General features: G+C 38.8%; 2 protein-coding genes across 6 annotated transcripts; both read right to left on the bottom strand.

Moving 5' to 3' along the window:
• Positions 1-871: 871 nt before the first annotated feature.
• ccdc169 (coiled-coil domain containing 169) lies at positions 872-7,798 on the bottom strand. Of its 3 annotated transcripts, none has more exons than XM_036142621.1 (9): positions 7,671-7,798; positions 7,500-7,582; positions 6,302-6,412; positions 5,369-5,409; positions 4,560-4,658; positions 4,117-4,170; positions 2,410-2,486; positions 1,792-2,023; positions 872-1,258 (listed from the first exon to the last, which is right to left on the bottom strand). In XM_036142621.1, exons 1-8 carry the CDS (start codon positions 7,745-7,747, stop codon positions 1,837-1,839), a joined length of 729 nt encoding a protein of 242 aa, XP_035998514.1. In that variant the 5' UTR covers positions 7,748-7,798; the 3' UTR covers positions 872-1,258; positions 1,792-1,836. The 3 variants fall into 3 exon arrangements, with proteins under 3 accessions (XP_035998514.1, XP_035998515.1, XP_021180286.2); XM_036142622.1 differs by having other exon boundaries at positions 872-1,254; XM_021324611.2 differs by having other exon boundaries at positions 872-2,023.
• A 1,400-nt stretch (positions 7,799-9,198) lies between these two features.
• Positions 9,199-22,013, bottom strand: sparta (spartin a). Of its 3 annotated transcripts, XM_036143019.1 has the most exons (9): positions 21,791-22,013; positions 16,677-17,442; positions 15,320-15,514; positions 12,748-12,904; positions 12,359-12,553; positions 12,032-12,193; positions 11,783-11,873; positions 10,554-10,617; positions 9,900-9,982 (listed from the first exon to the last, which is right to left on the bottom strand). In XM_036143019.1, the coding sequence occupies exons 2-8, from the start codon at positions 17,439-17,441 to the stop codon at positions 10,572-10,574; spliced, it is 1,611 nt and encodes a 536-aa protein (XP_035998912.1). In that variant the 5' UTR covers position 17,442; positions 21,791-22,013; the 3' UTR covers positions 9,900-9,982; positions 10,554-10,571. The 3 variants fall into 3 exon arrangements, with proteins under 3 accessions (XP_012734146.2, XP_035998912.1, XP_012734148.2); XM_012878692.3 differs by lacking the exon at positions 10,554-10,617 and having other exon boundaries at positions 9,199-9,982; XM_012878694.3 differs by lacking the exon at positions 9,900-9,982 and having other exon boundaries at positions 10,048-10,617.
• Between the last annotated feature and the right edge of the window lie 1,346 nt (positions 22,014-23,359).

Raw genomic sequence — 23,359 nt, 5'->3', positions numbered from 1 at the left:
AAAAGCGCTTCTGGCACCTTTACAGGTCACCACTTCATTTCACATGAATATTTTTTATTTTTTTTTGCCTTAACACCCACATATACAAAGATGGTCAGTGGGAAGGATGGGGGTGACTGCTTGCTCTGTGTTTCAGCTACACAGTGTGATTGGTGGAAATTGTGCTGCTTACGTAACGCGTGTCGTGGGCGGCACTTCCAAAATAATACAATAAAACACTGCACAAGAAATGTCAAACTCAGCATGCTCTGACACACGGCAGCTCACCACGTCAGTTTCAAAGCTGGTAGTATTTCTATTTCAGTCACGTTTCTTCTTAAAGGAGAATCAAATCAAATCAGATTACAAATGTATGTAGAAACCTATACACTATAAAAATACTTCTGTATTTTCTTCACATGAGATGCAAGTGCAGCAATTACATTTATGTGTCAGAACTCATTTTATTATATATTTAATTTCTATAGTCTAAAATCTATCAATAAACACAATGCCAAAGTAAATTCTTTCTTAACCAGGGAGCCATCTTATGGCATACTTTAATCAGAATCAGAAATACTTTAATAATCCCAGAGGGAAATTGTTGTTTCAGTACAATCACCATAACAAACAAAACAAACATCATAATGATGAACAAATGAGAGTTGTATATGTTCTTTTTGAGAATTGCAAAACAACAAATCCTGTTGAAATATATATATATATATATATATATATATATATATATATATATATATATATATATATATTGGAATCAATAATAGAATTTAAAAATGCAATTAGTAATGAAATTAGTATATTTTCATCCAGTATAGACAATAACAGAGCATAAAAAACAACAAATATAACCACAACTTAAAATATTTTGAAGGTAATTGAGAATAACGGGAACTGTATCAAAAATCTAAAGTTTCCTGCATAATTTACATTTAATTTACCTCACTTACTTTAAGGGGAAGGTTTGGAGAGGAAAAGAAAATGGAGTACAGGAGATATTCTTAGCTCCGTCGATTTCCAGCACCAGAATCATTGGGGACCAAACTAATAAGCAGGGGCTCACTCACTTCAGGTCAAAAGAAGTTGCTTATTTTCTCTCAAACAATTTTTATTTCCACTTTGTGGTATCAGCTCTCTCTCTCTCTGTGTCTTGGACAGAAGTTGGTTTCCACAGCAACTTTCTTCACCCTAAATGCTCACAGCAAAAAAGGCGGCCGTTGGATTCTGCTCCATCTTTTGGACGTCTCTTGGGTTCCTCTCTCTGGATTCAAAGCTAAACTGGCTACAGAGCAAAATCTAATCCTGCTTGGTGGGCCGAGTAACACAGATGTATGATTTTTAAGAAGATTAGAAAATAAAAAGAACGCCACACAGAAGCTGCCCCGTTGTGATCACAAACATGTTGTGTTAGTGACACATTACAATTAGAAGAAGAAGAATAATCTACTATTTTTACCACTCTCTTGTCAACTATGTTTTTCTGTAAGACAGTTTTTAAAAACGCTATTTAAGTTAAACCACTGGCTGGAAGCAGTTCGTGCTCAAAAGAGTTTAAACTAGATGAATAAACTCATTTTAATACCATGATGAAGGCCTTGTGCAACTGTCTTGGTACGCGTGTGGAAGCTCTGCTTAAGTTTGCAAGAAAAGTCAGATTTCTGACGGCCCATTTCGTTATGCGCAGGAAATTTGAATAAAACGCCAGCCTTTCACTTATTATCTAATCAGCCGTAGAGAGAAATGAATAAAAGCAAAACAAAAAGTAAGCTGACTGAGATGTGCAAGGCTAATCACCAGCAATAAAAGAACCCTGCAGGGATCCGTGGCTGCAGATTTTGGTCAGGGATTGTGTCTCAGTCGCTGCTTCAGGGTGGGTAACATGCTTTCCCTTTGGCATTTCTTCTTCATTCCTCGCTCTGTTTTTGAATCACCTCCTCCTCCATTCACGCATTCCCTAAATCCCTCCTCTGCTCCATTGTTAGAACCATGCTGTGCCTTCCTAGGGATGTCTTTTCCTCTGTGTGCCCTAAAAAGACAAAAAAAAAACAAACATGTAGTCAAGTAATTGCATGTGAATAAACTCCTGCCAGTGTAACTTTTCCATGTTTATCAGACTTACAGCAAAGAAAATAAGATAAAAAAATTGAGTTAATTTCTGTTTATTATTTCTTTGATTAAAATCACGTTCCCGTCATTTTGGATTTGAAGCAAATTAAATCTTTTTAAGAAAAACTACAAAATATAAAGTTTGACTGAGTGAAACCAGTGTACACATCATCTATAGACGATACAGTTGTGATAATACATTTGTATTAAATGACCCACTGTTATAAAAATTTAAAACTGCCTAAAAGTAAACATGATGTTTTTTTGTTTTGTTTTTTTAATCATCAGCTGTGGGATGTTTCAAACCTGATACGTTTGCTCACTGGTGCCCCCTGTCGGTGATTGGAGCGCTGTCTTCTTTGCTGCTCACGGAATGAGGACAGCTGCAGGGAAAGCCCATTGATGTTTGATAATCAGGGGGTCATTTATGCAAGCTTTCTTACGGTAAGACCAAAAAAAAAAACAAAAAAAAAAAACACCCTGATGTACATGCAAATATATGTTTCTTAAGTGGCAAGACAGACAAAATGTAGTTCAGCTTCCGCTCTGCAGACATCAAATAAAAAAACTAAAAAAAAACTAAGGTTGCGTGTTCTTTTTTATAATTTACTTGTGTAACAAGCAGGGAATAGAAATCTTAACTAGGCCTGCAGGAAAAAGAGGAGGAGAAGCAAAGCATGAACAGTTTCAGTCAGAAGCTTAGGTTCACTCATCTCATGGATGGATGTCCTATTTATTTTGGTGCAGTAATGTTATTTTTTATTTATTTTTTATCTTTAATTGGACGAGACTGATAATACAACTTTAATGAGGTTTAAAAATAGGAACTGGGTACACAAGTTTGAATTTTATATTTGAATTCCTTTTTGGATAAATTCCATTCATCAAGTTGCAGAGAACACGTGCCTTTTGATGCAATCAGCAACCTTCTTGCATTCTTCTTGCACTCATAAATATCATAAAAAACGGCAGAGCTAATTTAAACTGGTTGGCTTCCTGTCACGGACGCATCTTTTAAGTCTATACAATATCAAAGTGATTGTAGGAGCTTTATGCCTGTTTTGTCCGTTCCTCAGCCAGTAATGATGGGATCAATGCGCTGTTGGAGCGCCCGGTTGCGTTCAAATTTCAGTCATAATTGTTGATTCACGGTGGAGTCGAAGCATTTGGATGCAGTCGTTCCTTCTTCGTTTTTCCACCCAATTCTGCATTATTTATACCAGTGTGAGCGGCAGCAAAACTAAGCCTCAGCATGATGCCACCACCACCATCTTTCATGTTTAAAAGCCTCACCCTGCCTCCTTAAAATGCACTTCTTGTCACTGCGGCCGAACAGGTTAATCTTTGTCCGATTTGATCGTTAAACCTTTCTTCAGAAAACATTCTGTGCTGGTAATAAATTTCAGTCACGCTGGAAGGAGTCAATTTTTCTCTCTTAGTTAGCGCTCTCTCAGTCGACGGCGATGTCATACTGGCTTCAGCGTTGACAGTGAAAGTTTGGGTATGATGGTTAAAACTTGGACACAGATCCTGACAAACACCAGAATCATAGTTAGCATGGCTAACTAATTAGCTTCTGGAATGACAACCTATTGAAATGTTGTGCACTTTACTTAACAGGCAGGCCAAGCTGGGTCTACGCCGGAAAAAAAACACTAGTTTAGATCTGCTCTACCATTTCTGCCAAGAAGTCAAAGTAGTCAAACATCCAATCAGAATGATTTATAAGTGTGCAGATGGCTATAAAAAAGCCTGTGGAGGAGGTGTGACTTGCTAAGTGACTGAAAATTATAAGGGTGTAATGTCAATATGTGAGCCTGTTTGTATAATTTTTGAGCCTGTACTAATTAGGCAAAATCCAGAATAAGTTCAAATGTGTCGACTCAGTTTTGTAGTTCTATATTGTGCAATCATTTAGTCCTGGAAAATGAAAAAAAAAAAGAAAGAAAGAACTACAGTATATGCTCCTTGCAGAGCCAGCCCTGAAGGGAGACGTTCTTTTTAAACGCTTACCGTAGCTATTTCTGTAAGGTACGCCCGCCTTTCATCGTTGGTTTTGTGGAACGCCTGAGAAGTGAAGGAAAAAGAAAACTATGTAGTCACTTCATGGGTGCAACCTTTGACATGTGTCAGTGGTAATGAGCCAGAGATTAGGGGATTACTGGTCAGAAATGCTAAACCTGAGTGCTAAACCTGCATTTCCCCGATACCTCCCAGGTTTTGTAGCAGAACAATAAACAAAGAACCAATTTTACTGATTTTTTTTTTGTATTGTTGTTGCCAATTAGAGTTTTTTTTGTATATGAAATAATTAGTTCTTGGGGGTGGGGAACCCCTAAAGCTCCTTATCTTACACACAGTGATAAAACGTAAACCAACAGACACTCTGATCCCCACAAATCTCCTCCAAATCCCTCCCACTGCCCCTTGTCTGCGGGGACATTCAGGATCCGGACCTTTCCCTCCAGGTCGATTTGAAGGTGGCGGTCCCTCAGCCGACTCTGGAGGTCCGACTTCTCCTCGCTCAGGACTTCCAGATGTTGTTTCAGCATTTCCTGCGACAAACAGCTCAAATTACTCTTACGTGTGTCAACCTGGTGAAGACTAATTAAAAATTACTAGTTGCCCTGAAATTGCCCTGTGGGATATAGGAGGATCAAACAATATGCAAATAGTCACTGCTTACAACGACACTACAAAAAGGTTGGGGCGAAAACGCGGCTGATGAATTATTCCGTCACGATTTGTGCCGATAATCCATATTCATCTCAACTGCTCAGTCTGCGCTGCTTCTTGCAGTCACTTCTTGGACACACTAATGAGCATCTGTTAGTTGTGTCCTTAGGCTCACAGGGGCCAGGGTGGTTCAGCTTTATTGTGCAACACTTCAGGGTAACATGTATTGGTGTGTGTGTTAAAAGCAGTGTAATTAGACTGCATTACTCTCCCATGGTCGTTAATCCCGTGATTACAGAGCTGTGATTAAACTCCGCTTTATGCAGCCAGCATGAAAGGGAGGATGGAGAACAGCTGCCGTCCCGATCCCTGCAGTTCTGTCTAAATTTATTCTGCGTCTCTAGCGCCCTCTGCTGGCGTCTGCACTTCATTGCATTACCTCTGTGGACAAAATGCTCTAAAACCTTAATAATAATATCCCTACAATAATTTAAGGACAACGTAAATATATATATATATATATATATATATATATATATATATATATATATATATATATATATATATAAAAGGACATCAGCCTACTTACAACTGCCATGTCTTCGTATGAACGGATAAAAGCCAGTCGATCTGGGGTAAAACAGAACATTTGCAAGTGAAAGGTGGGCAAATAACAGTAAAAGTTATTTTTAAACCATCCGCACGAATAAAGCTGTGGGCATACTTGAAGATATTGATAATGAAAACACAATATTCAATGTCTCATAAAATTGGAATCTTACATAGGATCAATAGAAAAAAGTAGATTTTAATAATAAATAGCAGACTTCTGGAAGGTCATGCTCATTTCTATGCACCCAATACTTTATGGGGCCTTCTTTTGCATGAATTACTGCATCACAGCTCTGCTGGGGTGTAATAGAAGCCCAGGTTGCTTTGATAGCGGCCTTCAGTTCATCTGCATTGTGGGGTCTGGTGTCTCTCATCTTCCTCTTGACAAAAGCCCATAGATTCTCTGTTATGTTCAGGTCAGGCCAGTTTTCAGACCAAAAACAACGTATTTAATCACCACTTAGCGTCTTGCACATAGGGGGGGAAAAAAAGTTGTCTTCTTTTCTCATCTTTCCGTAACACGTATTTCAACACTTCAAACTGCAAAATAAACTTCTTATGGCTTTCTTTTAAAAATGCCAGATTTGTTTAGTGAACATCTAATTGTGTTTGAGATTAGACGATACCTTCACCTGAGATGCTGTAAAACACTTGTGGTGGTACCGTGGCCCTTTTTGGGGGCTTCTTTGACTAATTTTCTCCTCAACCACCCCTGCTAGTTAGCCTACCAAGGTAATGGAGTCACCCAACTGCGCACATTTCTGTTGGAAGATTTGATCGCTTGTGCCAAATCTGGCCTGAACACCAAGTTCCTAAAAAGTAATCCAACAAATCTTCAGCTTTTATGAGAAGTAGTTTGAAAAAAAAAAATAATGTAGGGCCATAGTGATAAAAGAAATCAAGGGCTCACCAACAGGGTTCACTTTGATACCCTCCAGCCTCTGCTGAAGGTGTGAAATCTGTCTCTCCAGCTGTCCGTTTAGCTCCACCTGCGTCTCGAACCTCGTCTTCCACTCGTTCCCTGATAGCCAGCAAAAAAAAAAAAAAAAACAGACAGGCCACACTAAAGAGTGTGCACACATTTCCAGTCGTGCAGGTACATCTAAAAAAATTTGAATATCTTTTAAAAGTTAAGCATTTTTTTGCCACTCCCTTAATAAAATGAAACTCACATTACATAGATTATTTACATATAACGCTGACCTTTAGCTTTGATGACTATGGTTTACAGAGATCGCATCTCCATAAAGCTTTTCAGCAGTGGAGAGTATGAGGAGCTCTAAAATCCACTGGTAGATGGCTGCATTGACTGTGGACTTAAAGAAAACACAGCGGACCAACACCAGCAGCAACACCAAAATCATCACAGACTGTATAAACTGCATCTCCATCCTTCCACCAGACTTTAGTGCCTTGATTTCTAAATTAAATGAAAACTTAAATTTCATCTGGCCTTCGGACAATCGAATCTCTGGTTCAGGGGTGAACCAGAGACTCAGTCCACTCAAATTCTTAAACGGATTTTGCTCGACAATCCTCTCAAGGCCGTGGTTATCCCTGCTGATCTTTTCCTTCCACTCAACTTTCTATGAATATGCTTGGATTCAGCATTCTGTGACCAAACAGCTTGTTTGGTAATAAGCTGTAGTGTAAGGTGACCAGATCTCTGCAATCAAACCTGGGGACATTTCTAGGTCGTAGATAAAAAGCAATACAATGGTTTAATCTATTTTTTACATATCTATTAATATTTAAACAACAAAAATAAAGTGTAAAAGCAAAAAAAAAAAAAAAAAAAAAATGCTTTTTAGGGTCAGTCTGTCTTCTGGACCTATTGGGTCGTCTATTGTTAATTAGGCGACGATTAGGGTGAGATGCGATCAGGGTACAATTTTTAACCTCTTGACAATATTCTAATTTTCTCAGACACTGCATTTTGGGGTTTATCATCTGTAAACCATAATTATCAAATTACAAGAAATAAATGTTTGCATATTCCTCTCTATGTGTAATGAATCTCTACCTTTCTAAAATAAAACAAACAATAATCGAATCTTTTCAGGTTATTCTGATGTTTTGGGATGGATATCTAAAGATAACCTTCTCACCTTCCCCATCGACGCTGCGCAGTCTGTCCTGCAGCTCCGCTACAGTGCATCGCAGATCACATACGGACTCTACTAGCATCTCTCTGCAACCCAAATGACGTGGTAGATTCAACTTTTTCCGTTTCAAAGTTCATCTTTCTCTAGGCTCTTTGAGTGGGGGAGGGGGCTTACTTTATCTCTCGTTCTTCCATGAGTTCTGCTCGCAGTCGCGCCAAGTCGTTCTCGCTGTAGTTGTTCCTTTTAGCCATTTCTCAGGAAAAGTGAATGCGGGCGAGTTTGTAGCACGTGGTTTCCATGGAAACCGCCGTTTCCGGACCGTAACAAGTAAGAAAACGGAGGCTATTTTTTAATTATTATTTTTTTTTAGGAAAGTTAGAAATATATAAATTTCACTGCCTTTGCAAACTTTCTTTTTGTCTGCATAAAAAAAAAAAGAAAGAAACAACAACAACGTTGCTACTTTGAGTCCGATCAGTTCATTTTAGTTTAGCAACATATGTTCTACAATTAGATCACGTTGAGGTATATGAATTATTATTAATTATTAATATTATCATTATTTGTGTAACAAACAAACAATGATTGTCGCAGACAGGGGGAGTCAACGGGTGACCCATTATGGCAGGCCATTTAACACATAATCAAATCACAAAATTCTCCTCAATAAATTTGTCCCAATAAGGGTTGCACCGTGGAATCAAAATAAGAGTAACATTTTATTTTATTACATCTCTAGGCCTCAATAACTGAGAATGTATTTGGTGAAATCGTAAAAATGTGTGTGCCTGTTCTAGCAATTTGTGAAGGAGCGATAGAGCTCACAGTATGACACATTATTCTGTCGGGGGTGGCATGAGTCCCCTCCTGAAATGAAAAAAAGGTGTTTGTCATTTGCTCCAGCAAATCTTTTTTTTTTTTTTTTTAAAGGACCAGTTAATTTCCAGGTCTTGTCGAGAGGTAGTGGCTACCTTATTTATACCTGTTTCTGTCTTAGCCAATGGTGAATCACAGTCACTAGTGACTTTATTTAATTCTGGTGATGTTATGGAAATATATAATCAGTTTTTGTAATAATCATGTATTTTTCTTAAAGCAGTAAGAGTTATCTAAGTTCTAATTAGTATTGTAAACTTTGTGGCCTGGAGTCTACATAGGGTGGAGTCTGCAGGGTCACTCAAAGCTATAAATTCACCCAATCTTCTTGTGAGATACCAGGCAAGTAGCAGCAGAGCTACCCAGATCATCACCCTACCCTACCATGCTTGATTGCTGGCGTGTTCTTTTTATGATGCACTCTTTCCACACATTTTATTTTTGTCTCATCAGCTTAAAAAAATATACACTTCCTTGAAGGTTCTGGGATCAAAAACATTTTTTTGGTAAACAAAATAATCTTTTTCACTTTGAAATTCTAACACTGATCTTAACTGAGGCAAGTGAGATCTGCAGAGTTTTAGATGTTATTTGGTGAGCTAATGATTTAATGATTTATGAAACTGAACTCAGCTTTTCAAAAACTGTTTAATCACAGATAATTATTAAATTAAAAGAGGATGGGAGGGGGTTGATTAATTCTTCATATAGGGACAGGTTGGTTTGGACAATTTTTCCCCACCTCAAATTAAATAACTAATTTTGTATTTACTTGTGTTATCTTTGATACAAAAAATTTATGCCAAACATTTAAGCATGACAAAAATTAGCAATCTGTAAATGGGCATGCATGTTTATTGGCAGCAAACAAAAACTGAATATACTAATAAACCACAAAGTTATTTAGGAAGACTAAGATGGTAAATGGACAACCAAATATATCTAGTGCTTTTCTAATGATGACACTTTTTGCTTTACACAAGAGCCATATTCACCAAATGGCACTCATAAACATGTACATTCATACAGCAATATGCAGACTGGTTGGCACCTTGGGGGTAAGTGCCTAGCCCAGGGGCACCTTGACGTTTGACAGAAGGAAGCTGGAATCAGACACACAACATTTAAATTGCAAGACGACAGCCCACTGAGCCACATTCACCAATTGATAACCCAACGAGAACAATACTTTAACTTAACGTCAACAAAACAGTAGACTTTAATAATTGACTTTATTATAATAGTTTCACATTTCCCTTTAAATATAAAATGAATTTATAAGGTATGACAAACCAGCATTAGCGCTGGCGGAAATCTATTCTTTCCTCTTTTCCTCTTGTTCCTTGTGCACATCCTTTTCCTTACTCGGTGACTCGTCTTTCGTCGCCTTCTGCTCAGCCTGTGTGAGGTGTTCATCTTTTCGCGCCTTCTTCCCTTCGGTTTCCTTCACCTCATCATCAGATTCTCCGACCATGGCCTTGGCCGTCTCCTTGCCGGTAGTCTTCAGGAAGGCTTTGATGCCCAGATTGTCAATGTTATACGCGGTCAAACCAATGTTGCCCACTGAGCGGAGAGCTGTGTCTGTGGCTCGGCTCGCGTCGTCGCCATACCTTCATCATAAATAATTTGGGAGTGTTAGTGTGATGGAGGGAACTAAATGACAAATCAGATGGAGGAGCATCCAAACACATAGCTTTAAGGAAAAGAAACACCAAATTGCAGAGATGATGTAGCTTACATTAACATGGACACACCCAGAAACAGTCAAGAGGAGAGGCTTGCATCGTACATATACCAAAGTATACAACAAGCTTTGTGTCCAATCCAAATATGCAGTTTTTTTAGGCGTTATATTTTAATATACAAGGACTGTATCTATTCATATTAAACAATTGGAATTGAAACAAAAATACACACCAAGTTGCATCTATAAGTATGTAGTGCATGTACAATCCAAGCCATTAAGCTGCCTCTGCAGAAAAGGCCTTCAACAGCATAGTTAAAGAAAACCATCATTTATCAGAACATGAAAGTTAGGAAAAGAGTTTCATGAATGCAGCTTCGTTTTGTGTTGCACCAGGTTTGTGTTGGGTTATTTTGTAACCTGGTCTGGGTTAGTAAAAGCACAGCAAGACAGGTTAAACTAGATCAGTTGTTAATTCAGAAGTCACAAGTCTTTGCCTTTACTCCCCAGAGAAGTCATTTGTGGCCGGACATGTTTATAAGATTCTCTAAACCCCTAAATCTGAAAAGAAACAAGAGTGAAAGGGAGTCAGTGCACCAGCATACCAAGAAGAAAACAGAGAAAAGTGGGCAAGTAATAAAGATTGGATATACCCAGTCTTCTATTGAAGTTTAAAGTAGGGATGTCACAAACAAGGCATTTTAAAATGTTCAGTTCTCAGCTGGAAATACAACAAGGACGCTTCCTTGTAGAACTTTGACTGGGACAGTTGACGCCCTGATCTCAGTATCCTAATACAGTTCCTGTTTATATAAAACATTTGCAAGTATAAGCTGTTTAGTGGCCCTACCTACCATTTGCAAACTGTAACATCTGCTTGTGAATACAATCCCTTAGCATTTGAACCACCCATGAAATGAGAGAAAAATACATTTTAAAGAGTCTGCATCATGCAAAATAAAACTCTGAGCTTTTAACTGTGCTATGATGCTATTCTTTCATCAAAACCATGTCCAAAGTGGTATTTTGCTTGATCTGTGCATATCTGAGTGATCCTCATCAATTCTGCTCTATGGCCAACAAGCAGTGATGTGAGACAGGCCGTGATCATTGTGGCGTCACAATAAAGGCAATAGTCTTTCTTCAGGGTTAGAAAACAGCACCAGAAAACACACAAATACTCCGTAGTGCCAAAGGCAGTATTTCATCATATATTTGCCTATAATTGACTTTGAAAGGCTTAAAAAAAGTATGGTATAGAATGTTTAAATCACTTGTATTGTTACCTTTAATTAGCACCGGAACAATCAAATATCCCACGGATTTTCTGACTAGCAAAAGAAACGCACAACTCCAGCAAGACATCATTTCTATATTCGAGCTCTGACTTCTAAGACTAATTTTACACACAATTCCCTGATACCTGTTGTTGATGTAACAACTACAAGATATAATTGTTAAAATGTCGTAATAATATTTAACGAGATATATACACAACGCTAGTTTTCAAGATTGAACGAAGCATTTTTATAAAGGATCATCTGAGACGCTTGTTGGCAATGTTCTATTCGTCAGTGTCGGATACAAAAGATATATCTTGATTGGGACATCCCTAGTTTAAAAATAAACAATCACATAGAAAAAAGATGATATAAAGTTAGCGTGATGCATTCAAGATTTCAAAACAATAATGCTATGAAAACCCAGAGGGGAAACGTGAACTCACTTGTACTTTACTGTTGTGACAGTTTCACCTGCCACACTTTTGCAGACGTGTTTCGCTCCAGTCTCTAGACTTTCCCACACAGTACTTAAACCTAATTTGAAAACAAATTTTAAAAATGTAATTTACACATGGACCTTATCAAAGAATTCTATGGATCCAAACCTACCACCTTGTGATTTCAGAGCGACCTTGTCAGAGTGTTGACACTAGATTATCCTTGTGCTCGTCTTTGTTGAATTTAACAAATACCTTGGATACTGGTGGCTGCCACGAATTTGGCTCCGTCGAAGTTTGAAGCCTGGCCATCCTGAGTCTTTTTCAGAGACTCCGGAACAAGCTTAGCACCGTGCTTCTTCACGTGAGGTGCCATCTTTTCTGCCACATGTTCTGCAATTGTACTTATGCCGTTCACTGTAAAAAGACAAAGTTATACCCAAGAGATACATTTAAATGTGCATGCACTGATATTTCCAGATCAGGATAGATTAGTCTTTAACAAATGAGGAAGAAAAAAACTCAATGTCAACAAAACAGTAGATTTTAACTCCTCAACAACATCCATGTGGTTGCTCTTACCTAAGAATTGACTGACTCGAACAGCGCCCCCCGTGGCTTGTTTAGTAGCGTTCAGACCTTTGGTGACCCGTGGACTGACCTCCGATGGTACCTCCTCTGGTGTGATGCGGTCCCGTATCTTGGAAGCTCCTTTTTGAATGATATTCCCAGTGGCCTCTGCGCCTTTTGCAAATGACTGGCTTAACTTTGTAGCTCCTACAGAAATATATACGTCATGAAAATATCACAAAATACTACACACTGTAAAGCAGAGACTAGAACTGATGCTGTTTTAAACAGCGCCCACTGGTGGAGGATTATGTGGTCATTTACTATATAATCCGCCAATGTTTAACTCTGTGGTGATTTTCTTTGAGTTTTCCTTCTGGACGTAATTTCTTAATACTCACCGGACAAGATTCCTTGAGCCATCTTTTCACTCCACCCAGGAAGTAGAACCGTTATCTTTTCCATCTCTGGTGCTGTTAGATGTGTTTGCTCATTTGGAGGACTGAGGGGGACTTTAGCAGTCAGGTTCATTACCTCTTCTTCAGCTCCTTCTGTCCCCTGTTAGAAAAATAAAAGTTCCATCCTTTATGGTGAGTTTTAAGGCTGCCTTTATGATTAATGCGATAATTGCGTGACCTAAACATTACACTTGGCTTTAACGGGTTGTTCATATAAACACAAAGACAACTTTCTCCCCCTTTCAAATTTCAATACCTACAAGAGATGAAATACTCAACCTGCCAAATTATTGCTAATTTATCTTTAGCATGAGTCCCCTTTCTCAAACCCCCAGTTGGTTGTGGCAGATGGCCACTCACATGGAGCCTGGTTATGCTGGAGGTTTCTTCTAAGGAGAGTTTTCCTTTCCACTGTCGCTACATGCATGCTCAGTAAGAGGGGTTTAATGACAAGCATCAGAATATTCACAGATAATCTGATGTTTTTTTACAGAGCGACAACAGAGTTAATTTTAAGGCACTGTATGCTGGTTTGGTAACTTTACTATAAAATTTAGAAGCTCAGATTTTAACCTTGATTAAGACAGCTCGAAGGATTTATAGGAACTCATCAGCTGTTGTATGATGTTGAACAGAGCATCCTCAGGCAGGCACACTGTATTTTAACAGGTCCTTAATGTTCTGCACTCCGAGTAGGTCTTACTAAACTCAGGACAAAGATACAGAGTTCTTCTTGGTAAGCATAACTGGTAGAAGTATTGATTTCAGTTATCAGTTTAAGTTCTAAATAAACACAGTGCACCAGATAAATATATATGGAGGAATGCAATGCTAAACTGATAACCAATTCTCCATTTTAGTCCAGTTTAGTCCTTCAATAAAGTATTTAGAGGTTAGAGGAGCATCTGCTCTTTTTTTTATAGTTGCATTTGTTCAATAAGCTGTTTTTAAAATAATTGTCAGAATATGGCACTGGTTAAACTAACTTAACATTTGATTGTGACTTTGTTTTTTCTCAATGAAACATTGTTAGTAATGTGCTTTTCAATTATGTAATTCGGGGTTTTCTTTTAATTTATAAAATGTATGTATTTATAATCTTTGTAATTTATGAAACTGTGTAATGTGTGCAGTGTAACCACTCTGTTGTCCAAGGCAAAGTCCTCCAAAAGGGAGACAAATAAAGAGATGTTCTAGTGTCACTACATGCTCATCCAAGAGTGAATGCTCCAAGTCAATGATTTGATGCCATCTGCAGGGTTTCTTTAGAAAAGTTTAACAATTTGAAAAAAAACCTAAACTTGAATGTATTGTTTGATAACTGGGATCAATTTTGATTTCATGTACTTGACTTGGAATCTGTATGTATGATTCGATTGAATTGAATTTTGTATATTGCAAAGAAATGCTTGGATTGCAATAAATGTCCGCCAGTTATTTAGGTGCCATGCATTCAGGCTCTCTATAGCCATATTCACACTGGATAAGAATGAGATCCCGCCCATTCCTGTCCCAATCACAGAGATGCTGATTTGTACTGGATTAGTTTTATCACAGGCCCTCCAAGTTCAGCTAAATATAGTAGGCAATGTGCAAGGGATTTTTTACTTTACAAATTGCTGACATGGCCAGTTCTCACAGGATTCACAATACAGACAATCTCCACAATTAGTACAAATTACATGTGGCATTATTACAAATTACACTAGGTAAAACTAATGCTGTTAGAATAGCACTTATGTCAGCAATATGTTTCATATGCCCTGTTTTTTCAGCATAACATTTGTTTTAGAACGTAAGGAAGTGATAAAGCAAAGAAGAAACTGAGTTGTTTCAAAGCCAAAAAAAGAGTTGGTTACAAGTAACTTAAATTGTTGAGATGAACCCAAAAGAGAAGGTTAACACTTTTTGCTTATTCATCACAGGTCATAAGATTGTCACAATATTTATCAATTGCATTGTAATAAGACCTCTTAAAACTAACAATTTTTTCCCAACCGAAAAACTGCAATGCATTTTTATTCAACTGCTTGATTCTGTACTTCAGCCCAAAACAGCTGCAAGTGTTCTGGCGTATGTCTCTACCAGCTTTCAAAACAGCAAGAGCTCAGTCAAATTGGATGAAAAGCCACAGTAAACACCAATTTCAAGATAATATATTGTATTGATTGTTCTTTAGTCCATCAGGTTTATACTACGCTGGTGGAAACCCTGTAGCTGATATATGTGTACAGAGGAGAAGCTAGAGGTATCTCAGGATTTGGACCCTTTGACATATGATTAGAGACCTGTTTTTACCCAAATAAAAAAATAATATGATATGGAAAGACAAATAATAAAAATGAATTGAGTTATTTACAATTTACTCTGGTATGAAGTATCACATTTGGTTCTGCTGATGTGATGGATGGATATGTCTACACCAGGAACAAACTGTGTGAAAGGTTACAAGAGTTGCCCCAACCCGTGTTCATATCGGTCCACATTTTATTCCATATGATCGGTGAAGACTGACCTGGATCCTGAGATCAGCAAGTTGTGATAGAAGGTCCTGAAACATCTCACGGTCTGCAGCAGGCAGTTCGGAAGACAACACTAAACCCACATAGGAGCCGGGTACCTCTACCAAGTAGTCGGGGAACATGAAGATCCCAGAGTTAGCTAGCAGCACGGGGGTTTCTGCTGTGAGGGGATACACCCGGTCACACACCTGAAAAACACAAGGACAGGACATGTATGACGACCTCGGGGAAAATTGCTGCAGGGCGCTGAAACTGGTTCAACTTCATCCTCTTTAAAACACAATTTTCATACATTGTTTATTCTACAAAAAAGAAATCTCAGTTACATTTAATATAAAAGCAGAAATTGTTATTTTTCCCCCTCAAACTCCTCCTACTTGTGCTACCTATAAGAGTCTTAACAGAAAACGACACTGTAAAACAAGTCCGTCCTGGAGTTTGGCAAGTCTATTTCTTTTAAGCCCCAAAAAATGTGTCATTTTCCATGAAGCAAACTATCCAAACTCGTTGCCGCACGCTGCTACTGGTATGCAGATCGGTCAGAATGACCCCGCCGAGGACACAGGAGCCAGACCGGCAGCACAACAGAAGCGCAGAGTCATCTGTTAATAGGACCGTTGTCTTACTGGGAAACAAAGCAAGCCCAGAATGCATGACCGGCCCGGTGTGGTGGGAAGCAAAGTCATGGGCTGCAGTGCAATACAAAGCACAGCACAATGCATGCTTTATAGAGATGCCCGAAGAGATGTTTGCTTAATTTTCAATGGAAAATAATCAAATGGGTTAGAGGGTATTCTAAAGGGAGATTTAAAAGTTACATATATAATCCCATAACAGTGGTCATCATGGAGATTTGTAATGCAATAGCTCCTTATTTTAAATGCTAACATTTAAATAGCCTGTTATGGAAGTTTGGTGTTCATAACAGGAAAACAATGCAAACCGAAGTGCAATCAGATAAACAGTTAGCCCAGGACTCAGCTGATATATAGGATATTTTAAAAAAACAAAAGTATTACATATCCCGGTAAATATATTTTTTTTATTATTCTGGTCAGCATTTAATATAAAAATAAAAATAATTTTTCAAGAAATTGTGGAGGGTTAAGTTCTACTTAATCCTAAACTAAATTTTAAGAGTCTTTAAACTAGCCTCACTATCATTTGCAGGACAAACGTTCTTCTGTGGTTGGTTTTCCAGGAACTTAATGACTCATGCTATGAAAATTTCTATAAATGCCGAAGTGGCTCTCTCTGTAGTCACACCTGTTTACCTCAAAGACACACACCCAAACCTTTATCCTAACCCTTAACAAAGCCATGCTCTAATGATTTCTTCCTTCTACTTACATGTAAAACTCCAGTGGGTTTTCCAGCACTGGAATCACTTTGCGGATTATCCATTGCGAAGATGTGGAGGTAGCCCGGATAGGACAGAGAGCTGACCTGTCCGTTCGGTTCGACGAAAAAGAGCTGCACCCCAGAGGGGATGGAGAGCAGCTTCTTTCCCTCGGTTAGCTCCCCAGACCACAGGTTGCCTCCAGCTGGATCATAAGCCAGGCTGCGGTGTCCATCCCTGGGCTCTGGCGTGTACGCCGGAGGCAGGTCTGCAGAGTTGTCCATGGCCACAGTTTTCAGATCCTCTGCCAGGAGTGTGTGTGTGTTCGGGACAGCGGGGGCGATAGGGCTGACGAGGGCTGGTGTTGTGCTCTGGGACGCGTCTGGTATGGTGGGGTACAGATGGTGGACAGAACTATTGGTAGGCTGACCGTCCATTACCAGGTCTGGGTAAAGATTAGTGGGAACGTTCAACAGTAAGCCATTTGTGTCTCCTGTAGTGGACTTTTCCAGCTCAGACAGGCGGGCGTCAGTAGTCCCCAACATTTCCCTCATCTTTTGCTGAAGCTGCCTTGCCTTGTCCCAGGCCTCTCCCTGATGCCTTTCCCCTCCGGTGGGGACCGCCATTCCTTGGGTAAGATGCAGACGACCCTTCTTGTAGTACGCCAGAGCCTCCGATTTGTTGCCAGCCTCTTCAGCCGCTAACCCACGATTCAGGGATTGTTGGGCCAGCTCATACTGGTCCTTGATGACCAGCAGTTCAGCCGGCTCAGCCATGCTGGAAAACAGACGGGATATAGAAATTAAGATAATATGTAATCCTAAAAAAAAATACAGAAATACTGATAATCACAGAAAAGGCTCAGAAAATGTGATAATCACAGAAGAATTTATTTTTATAATTTTTTTTTTTAAACAGAAATGTTATGTTCAAGCCTAAATATTCTGGGATGATTTGAGGAACTAATTCATCTGCTGATGTTGGTCAGGGGAAAGGTAATTGTAGAGCCCGCCATACGGGCAAGCTTTTTGGTGATGCCGATTTCCTTTTCCAACAGAACTTGGCATCTGCTCACACTGCAGAAAAGTATCGATACCTGCTCGTATTATCTTGATTGTCCACCAACCTCCCCTGACCTAAATCATAGATGATAATTGTAGCCTAATGGGAGATCAGACTCCAGGGTCCACAGTGCAGACCAGCAGAAGGCCACATGCTGATCGTCTCCATGGCACGCTGCCTTGAATTAAAGGAAAAGGTGCCTCAACCAACTTTTGAGAGCATACATTGTAAGGTGTACATGGACACAGAACGCTGACGTATTATAAATCCTTTTTTTTAATTGTTATATCCTATAATATCCTACTTTTCTGAGAAGCTGAATTTGAGGTTTTCGTTATGTGAGCCAAAATCATCCAAATTGAAAGAAAAAAGCAGCTGAACTGAATTACTTAAAGGAGACGTATGCAAAATCCACTTTATTAGCCCTTAAATAAATTTGTATGTATACTTGAAGTCTCTCGGAGTGCAGAAAAGTTGAAATTAGTCTGTCTGAGGAATGCATTGATATCTTTAGATTCTGTTTGGGTAATTTTTCAAGCCATTAATTTTTCTCCATTTCCTACGTTCAATTGTTGGGTGTATTAATCCACACAATTCTGTACACCGTCCCGCAGCATACTACAAAAATGGCTGCACGAGGTGAAGTGGAATTACGCAGCTCAGAACAGGGGCAAAAGAGGGGCTGTAGGCAGGTACAACGTTAGACCAAGGGTTTAGCCCCGGATGTTTCAAGAACAGCCCCAGATCTCAGAAAGAAGACATTTAGATGTCTGCTAAAAAGATACATTAAGCCCCATAAGGACATCAGATTTTATATTTGTATTTAAAAACAACAAGGTTTGTTTATGCTGTACTCCATATAATCCCTGACCCCTACAGCATAACCTGGCAACGAGTCAAAAGAAGAAGAAAAAAAGACTGATGATTCATCCAAGAGGTCACAAACGATCCTCCAACATGCCTATGTTAAAGTCAAAGTTCATGCCTCCACTTTAAGAAAGAGACTGGGCAAAAATGGCATGGTAGAGGTCTAAGGCGAAAACCACTGCTGAGCAAAAGAGCATTAAGGCTTGTCTCCATTTTTTTTTTTCAAGAACACATCTTGATGATCCAAAGACTTTTTGGACACTATTCCGTGGACCGATGAGACAAAAGTTGAACCTTTTGAATGATGTGTATCTCATTAGTTCTGGCGTAAAAGTAACACTGCATTTCAGAAAAAGAACATCATTGCGACTGTAAAATCTGGTGGTGGTATTGTGATGGTCTGGGGCAGTTTTCTTGCTGCAGGACCTGAAAAACTTGCTGTGATAAACTGAACTATGAATTCTGAAGTCTACCAAAAAATCCTAAAAGGAGAACATCCGACCCTCTGTTCAGGACCTCAAGCAGAAACTTGGGTGCTGCAGCAGGACAATGATCCAAAACACACCAGCAAATCCAACTCTGAATGGTTGAAAAAAGACAAAATGGCGACTTTGGAGTGGCCTAATCAAAGTCATAACATGAATCCTTTTGAGATGTTGTGCCATGACCTTAAGAAGACTGTTCTTGCTGGAAAACCCTCCAATGTGGCTAAATTACAACAATTCTGCAAAGATGAGTGGGCCAAAATTCATCCACACCGCTGGAAAAGACTGGGGCCATGTACTGGCACCAGTCAGCATCTGGTTGTTGGAACAAACAGACTACTTTTTGTAGGTTTGCTGCCCAGTAATAATACAACAGGTTAGGTAGAGCCATACCCCCCTCTTCCTTGTGTCTCTGAGGGAAACGCCTACTGATTCTAGGGTGTTTATTACTCCACATGAACGAGGACAGCCGTATATCGATAAGTCTGAAGAATGATTTTGGAAGAAAAATACTCTGAAAGAGATACATAAATCTTGTCATCACTGTAGTGTAGCAACTGTCGCCATACAACTAGCTAAACTCTTCCTTATAAATGAAGATGCAAGTCGTAGCAAGCTCTAGTTGCTCTTTACCGTGGCTCTTTTCTTCATAGTACAAGGTAAGAATGAAAACTGTAACAAGACAAATACAAAAGTGACCGTTTAACTCTGTAACAGATGCTTTCCTTATGTAAGTAAATGTAAATAAAACGTTTTAGCCACAAATAAATCAAAGGCATTTTCATGTAAATGGTACATATAATCTTATAAATTTAATTATGAAATTATCAACTTACGACGTTGCCTCTGAGACGTTTACTGTGATAAATTCAGCTAGTTGAACACAGATATGTAGCAAAATGTGAACTCTGCTAATCTCCAACTGCCGTAGTAACTGAAAACAAACCTGAGATTCGGAATGTAAGAATGAAAACTGCCCTTCAAAATAAGAGTTCCTTTAAAACAAAGGTCCATTCAGATTCACGCCTGAAAGGCAACACACTTGGCAAGATGTTAATTTTAATAATGCTACTTTGCCAGCTCGAGGTAAATTTAGGACACTCCACTTCTGGAGGTCCTAAGAAGAGGGGAGAATTTTTTTTTTCAAACAAATCAGAAAAAGAACGCGTCACATTGATTCCCAAATATTTGAATCCTGTTCTAGAGAGAGGGAAGGGCAAGTCAGTTTCTGTAATTTGACGTGCAGAGTTATTAATTGGGAAACATTCACTCTTTAGGAAGCTCAACTTGTATCCTGAAATTTATATTTTGTGATGTATACAACAGTTGTACCCATGATGTAAATTTGTGCCCAAACCCAAACCTAACCAATACTGCAAATAGGTAGGGCCACTCGACTCGGTCGAATGCCTTCTCCCCATCGAGGGAGACCACAACCTCAGGGGACTCCCCCGGTGCAGGAGAATGAACAACACCAATAAGCCTGCGTATATTAGAGAAAGAGTGACGACCCCTCATGAACCCAGTTTGATCCGAGGAGATTATGTCTGCCATGGCCGGCTCCAGTCTCATAGCCGGAAGTTTAGCTAAGATTTTAACGTCTCCATTTAGGAGCCTGTAGGAAGCGCAGTCTGTTGGATTTTTTTCACAAAAGCTGTCATCCGCTAACAAAGTTGAGTCAAATCTCCAGTTGGGGCGCTGAGCTTGATTAAGTGGGAAGGCTAAGTCCAGTATTACTGGTGAATGGTCAGACTCTACTATAGCAGAATATTCACTTTTCTTGACAAAGGGTAGCAGAGTTTTGTCTATAAAAAACAATCAATCCTTGAATACGACTGGTGGACATGTGAAAACAAAGAAAATTCCCTATTATCTGGAAACAAAATGCACCATGGGTCTATGCAGCCCGCTTCCTTCATGAATGCTGCTAAGGCCTGAGCCATCTTTAATCTTACCATCTGACTTAGATTTAAAGAAATCAGCTTTATACCAAGTTCCTTTTTTTGAAATGTAAGAAATTACAGCCATGGAGCTGCAGGCTTTAAACATTTTGACCAGGTTGTAAAATTTTAAAAAAGGCCCTTTAGTAAACATACTGTCTCTGTTTAAAAAAAAAAAAAAAAACTTTTGTCAAAAAGAGCAGAAATGGGCATTTTGAGAATAAGCAGAAATTAAGATGTCCCTAAATATATATATAAAAAAAGCTGTCTTTATCTTCTTCAGCAAAATGTTTTGTTTCCACTATCGGTAAACTCTGTCTCTCTTTATCCATCACTTCAACAACAACAACACAAAAATTAAACCAAGTAATCGTAAACCTTTTTGATAGAGTCGCAATAATTTAAAACCAAGCCAAGATAGAGAACTGATGTGTGCCTCATATCATTTTAATTACTTATAAACGTGGAAGCTGTCTCATGAAACGTAAACAATTTTCGGCATGGGCTAAAGCCCCCAATGCTTCAAGACCATAAAAGCGGCCCTGGCTGTGGGGCAATACCGGACCAAAGCATTGTGGTCCCACTTCATATAGACCGCACCTGAGAGATTTAAATGTGAAAAGCACGGATTCTAAATAAATTAACTTTCCATTGAAAATTTAATTTGAAATTACACATAGGTTTATCAAATTACTGTTAAACTAAAGCTTGATATTTCTCAGTTTTGGTACATGGTTCAAAACGAAAGCAATGAAATAAATCATAGCTCACCTGTAAACAAGACGCTCCAACACCGACGGCAAGATTACGACAATGGGCGTGAAGAAAGGGAGTCAAGTATTCATTGCTGACAGCACACATGCAGGTTTTTCCAGAAGGACGACGGCAACACCTGAGCAGGTACGACTCTATTTATAGGCATATGTGGAAGCGCGTATGGTAGCAGAGACGTAAAAAAAATAAACAATAAACAAACTCCTTACGTCAGTTTAAAAAAAAATATAAAAAAAATTCGGTTCTCACACAGACGTAAAATACTTTCTCACTCCACCTGCCGGCTCAGTGGACACCACTTGCTGCCAACACCCTCCGTAGAGAGGACGAGTCTTGCGTCAAAATACTTTCAAAATAAAAACCACGAACTTACAAACACCTTACACAGGAATGCTCTGTCACAGTCAGCCGGGGAATGAGCTGGCAAGAAAAGTAGCGACCAGCGGAGTGGGCGGGAGTTAAACTAACAGGGTGGGACAAATTCAGAGATAACTCGCCGGAGAGTGAGGTGTAATCTTGGAGGAGTGGTGGACTTCTTTTCATTATTATTACAAGCTATTTAGAACAGTCCAAAACGTGAAACACCTACATTATAATGTAATAACTGTGGGGTTCCATTTGTGCCAAACATATGCTTGTCTTGTGACGTGTCCACCTCTCTATCTGAAGTGGGTATCTAGCGTGCTTATTTAATGGAAGCTGTAGATGTAGTTTATGGGGCTTCCTTTGTGCCAAAAATAAGTTCATGTATGGTCATGTGTCTTGTGACACATTCATGTGTCTATTTAAAGTGTGTACCTTACATGCTTATTTAATGGAAGCATTGGAGTTCTGGACAAAATAAAGTATTGTTATTTATGTCTTTATGGCTTGTGGACTGCATTCGAACATCTGTTGCTCATTAAATAGTCTACATATTTGAGATCATTAAATTGATATTCATCAAACCTGTACTTTACTATATATATATATATATATATATATATATATATATATATATATATATATATAGCACTAAGTTGCTTTCTCTGATGTCTCTCTGAAATAACTGTATATATTACACATCATATAATGGATTTGAAACTGCCATTTTTCAGATCTTTTCATACCTTTCAAATGTTTATATTCAGAATGGGCTTTCTTGAGGAGTGGGCTTGTGTGGTTTAGAGAGGGGAATGGTGGATTCGAAGGAAGGGACCCGCCAACAGCACAGTTCATGCAGGAGCAGGGCCTGGAGATATCCTAGCTGATACTCTGCTTGAAATGGTGTGAAATGAGTGCAAACCACACTCACACTGACTTGTACCTATTTCTAGACCAGGTGACAAATGAGGCACACCCTATGCCTGCACTACATAATGAATAATGGACAAAAAGTAAGGTGATTAACATGAGTTTTATTGTACATTTTGATACACTGTATTTTTATAATCATATTTAGAAATGAATTTTCTTATTGTATTCTAATGTTTTTTACTAAAACAATATTTAGAATTTTTGTGTTTGAACAAATGATTATTTACTCCTTTATGTATTGAGGAAGGTTCCTTAATGAATAAAAAGACT

This window comes from Fundulus heteroclitus, chromosome 11 (genome assembly GCF_011125445.2).
Source record: "Fundulus heteroclitus isolate FHET01 chromosome 11, MU-UCD_Fhet_4.1, whole genome shotgun sequence".
Taxonomy (NCBI): Eukaryota; Metazoa; Chordata; class Actinopteri; order Cyprinodontiformes; family Fundulidae; genus Fundulus; species Fundulus heteroclitus.
This window is presented reverse-complemented; position numbering and strand designations above follow the sequence as displayed.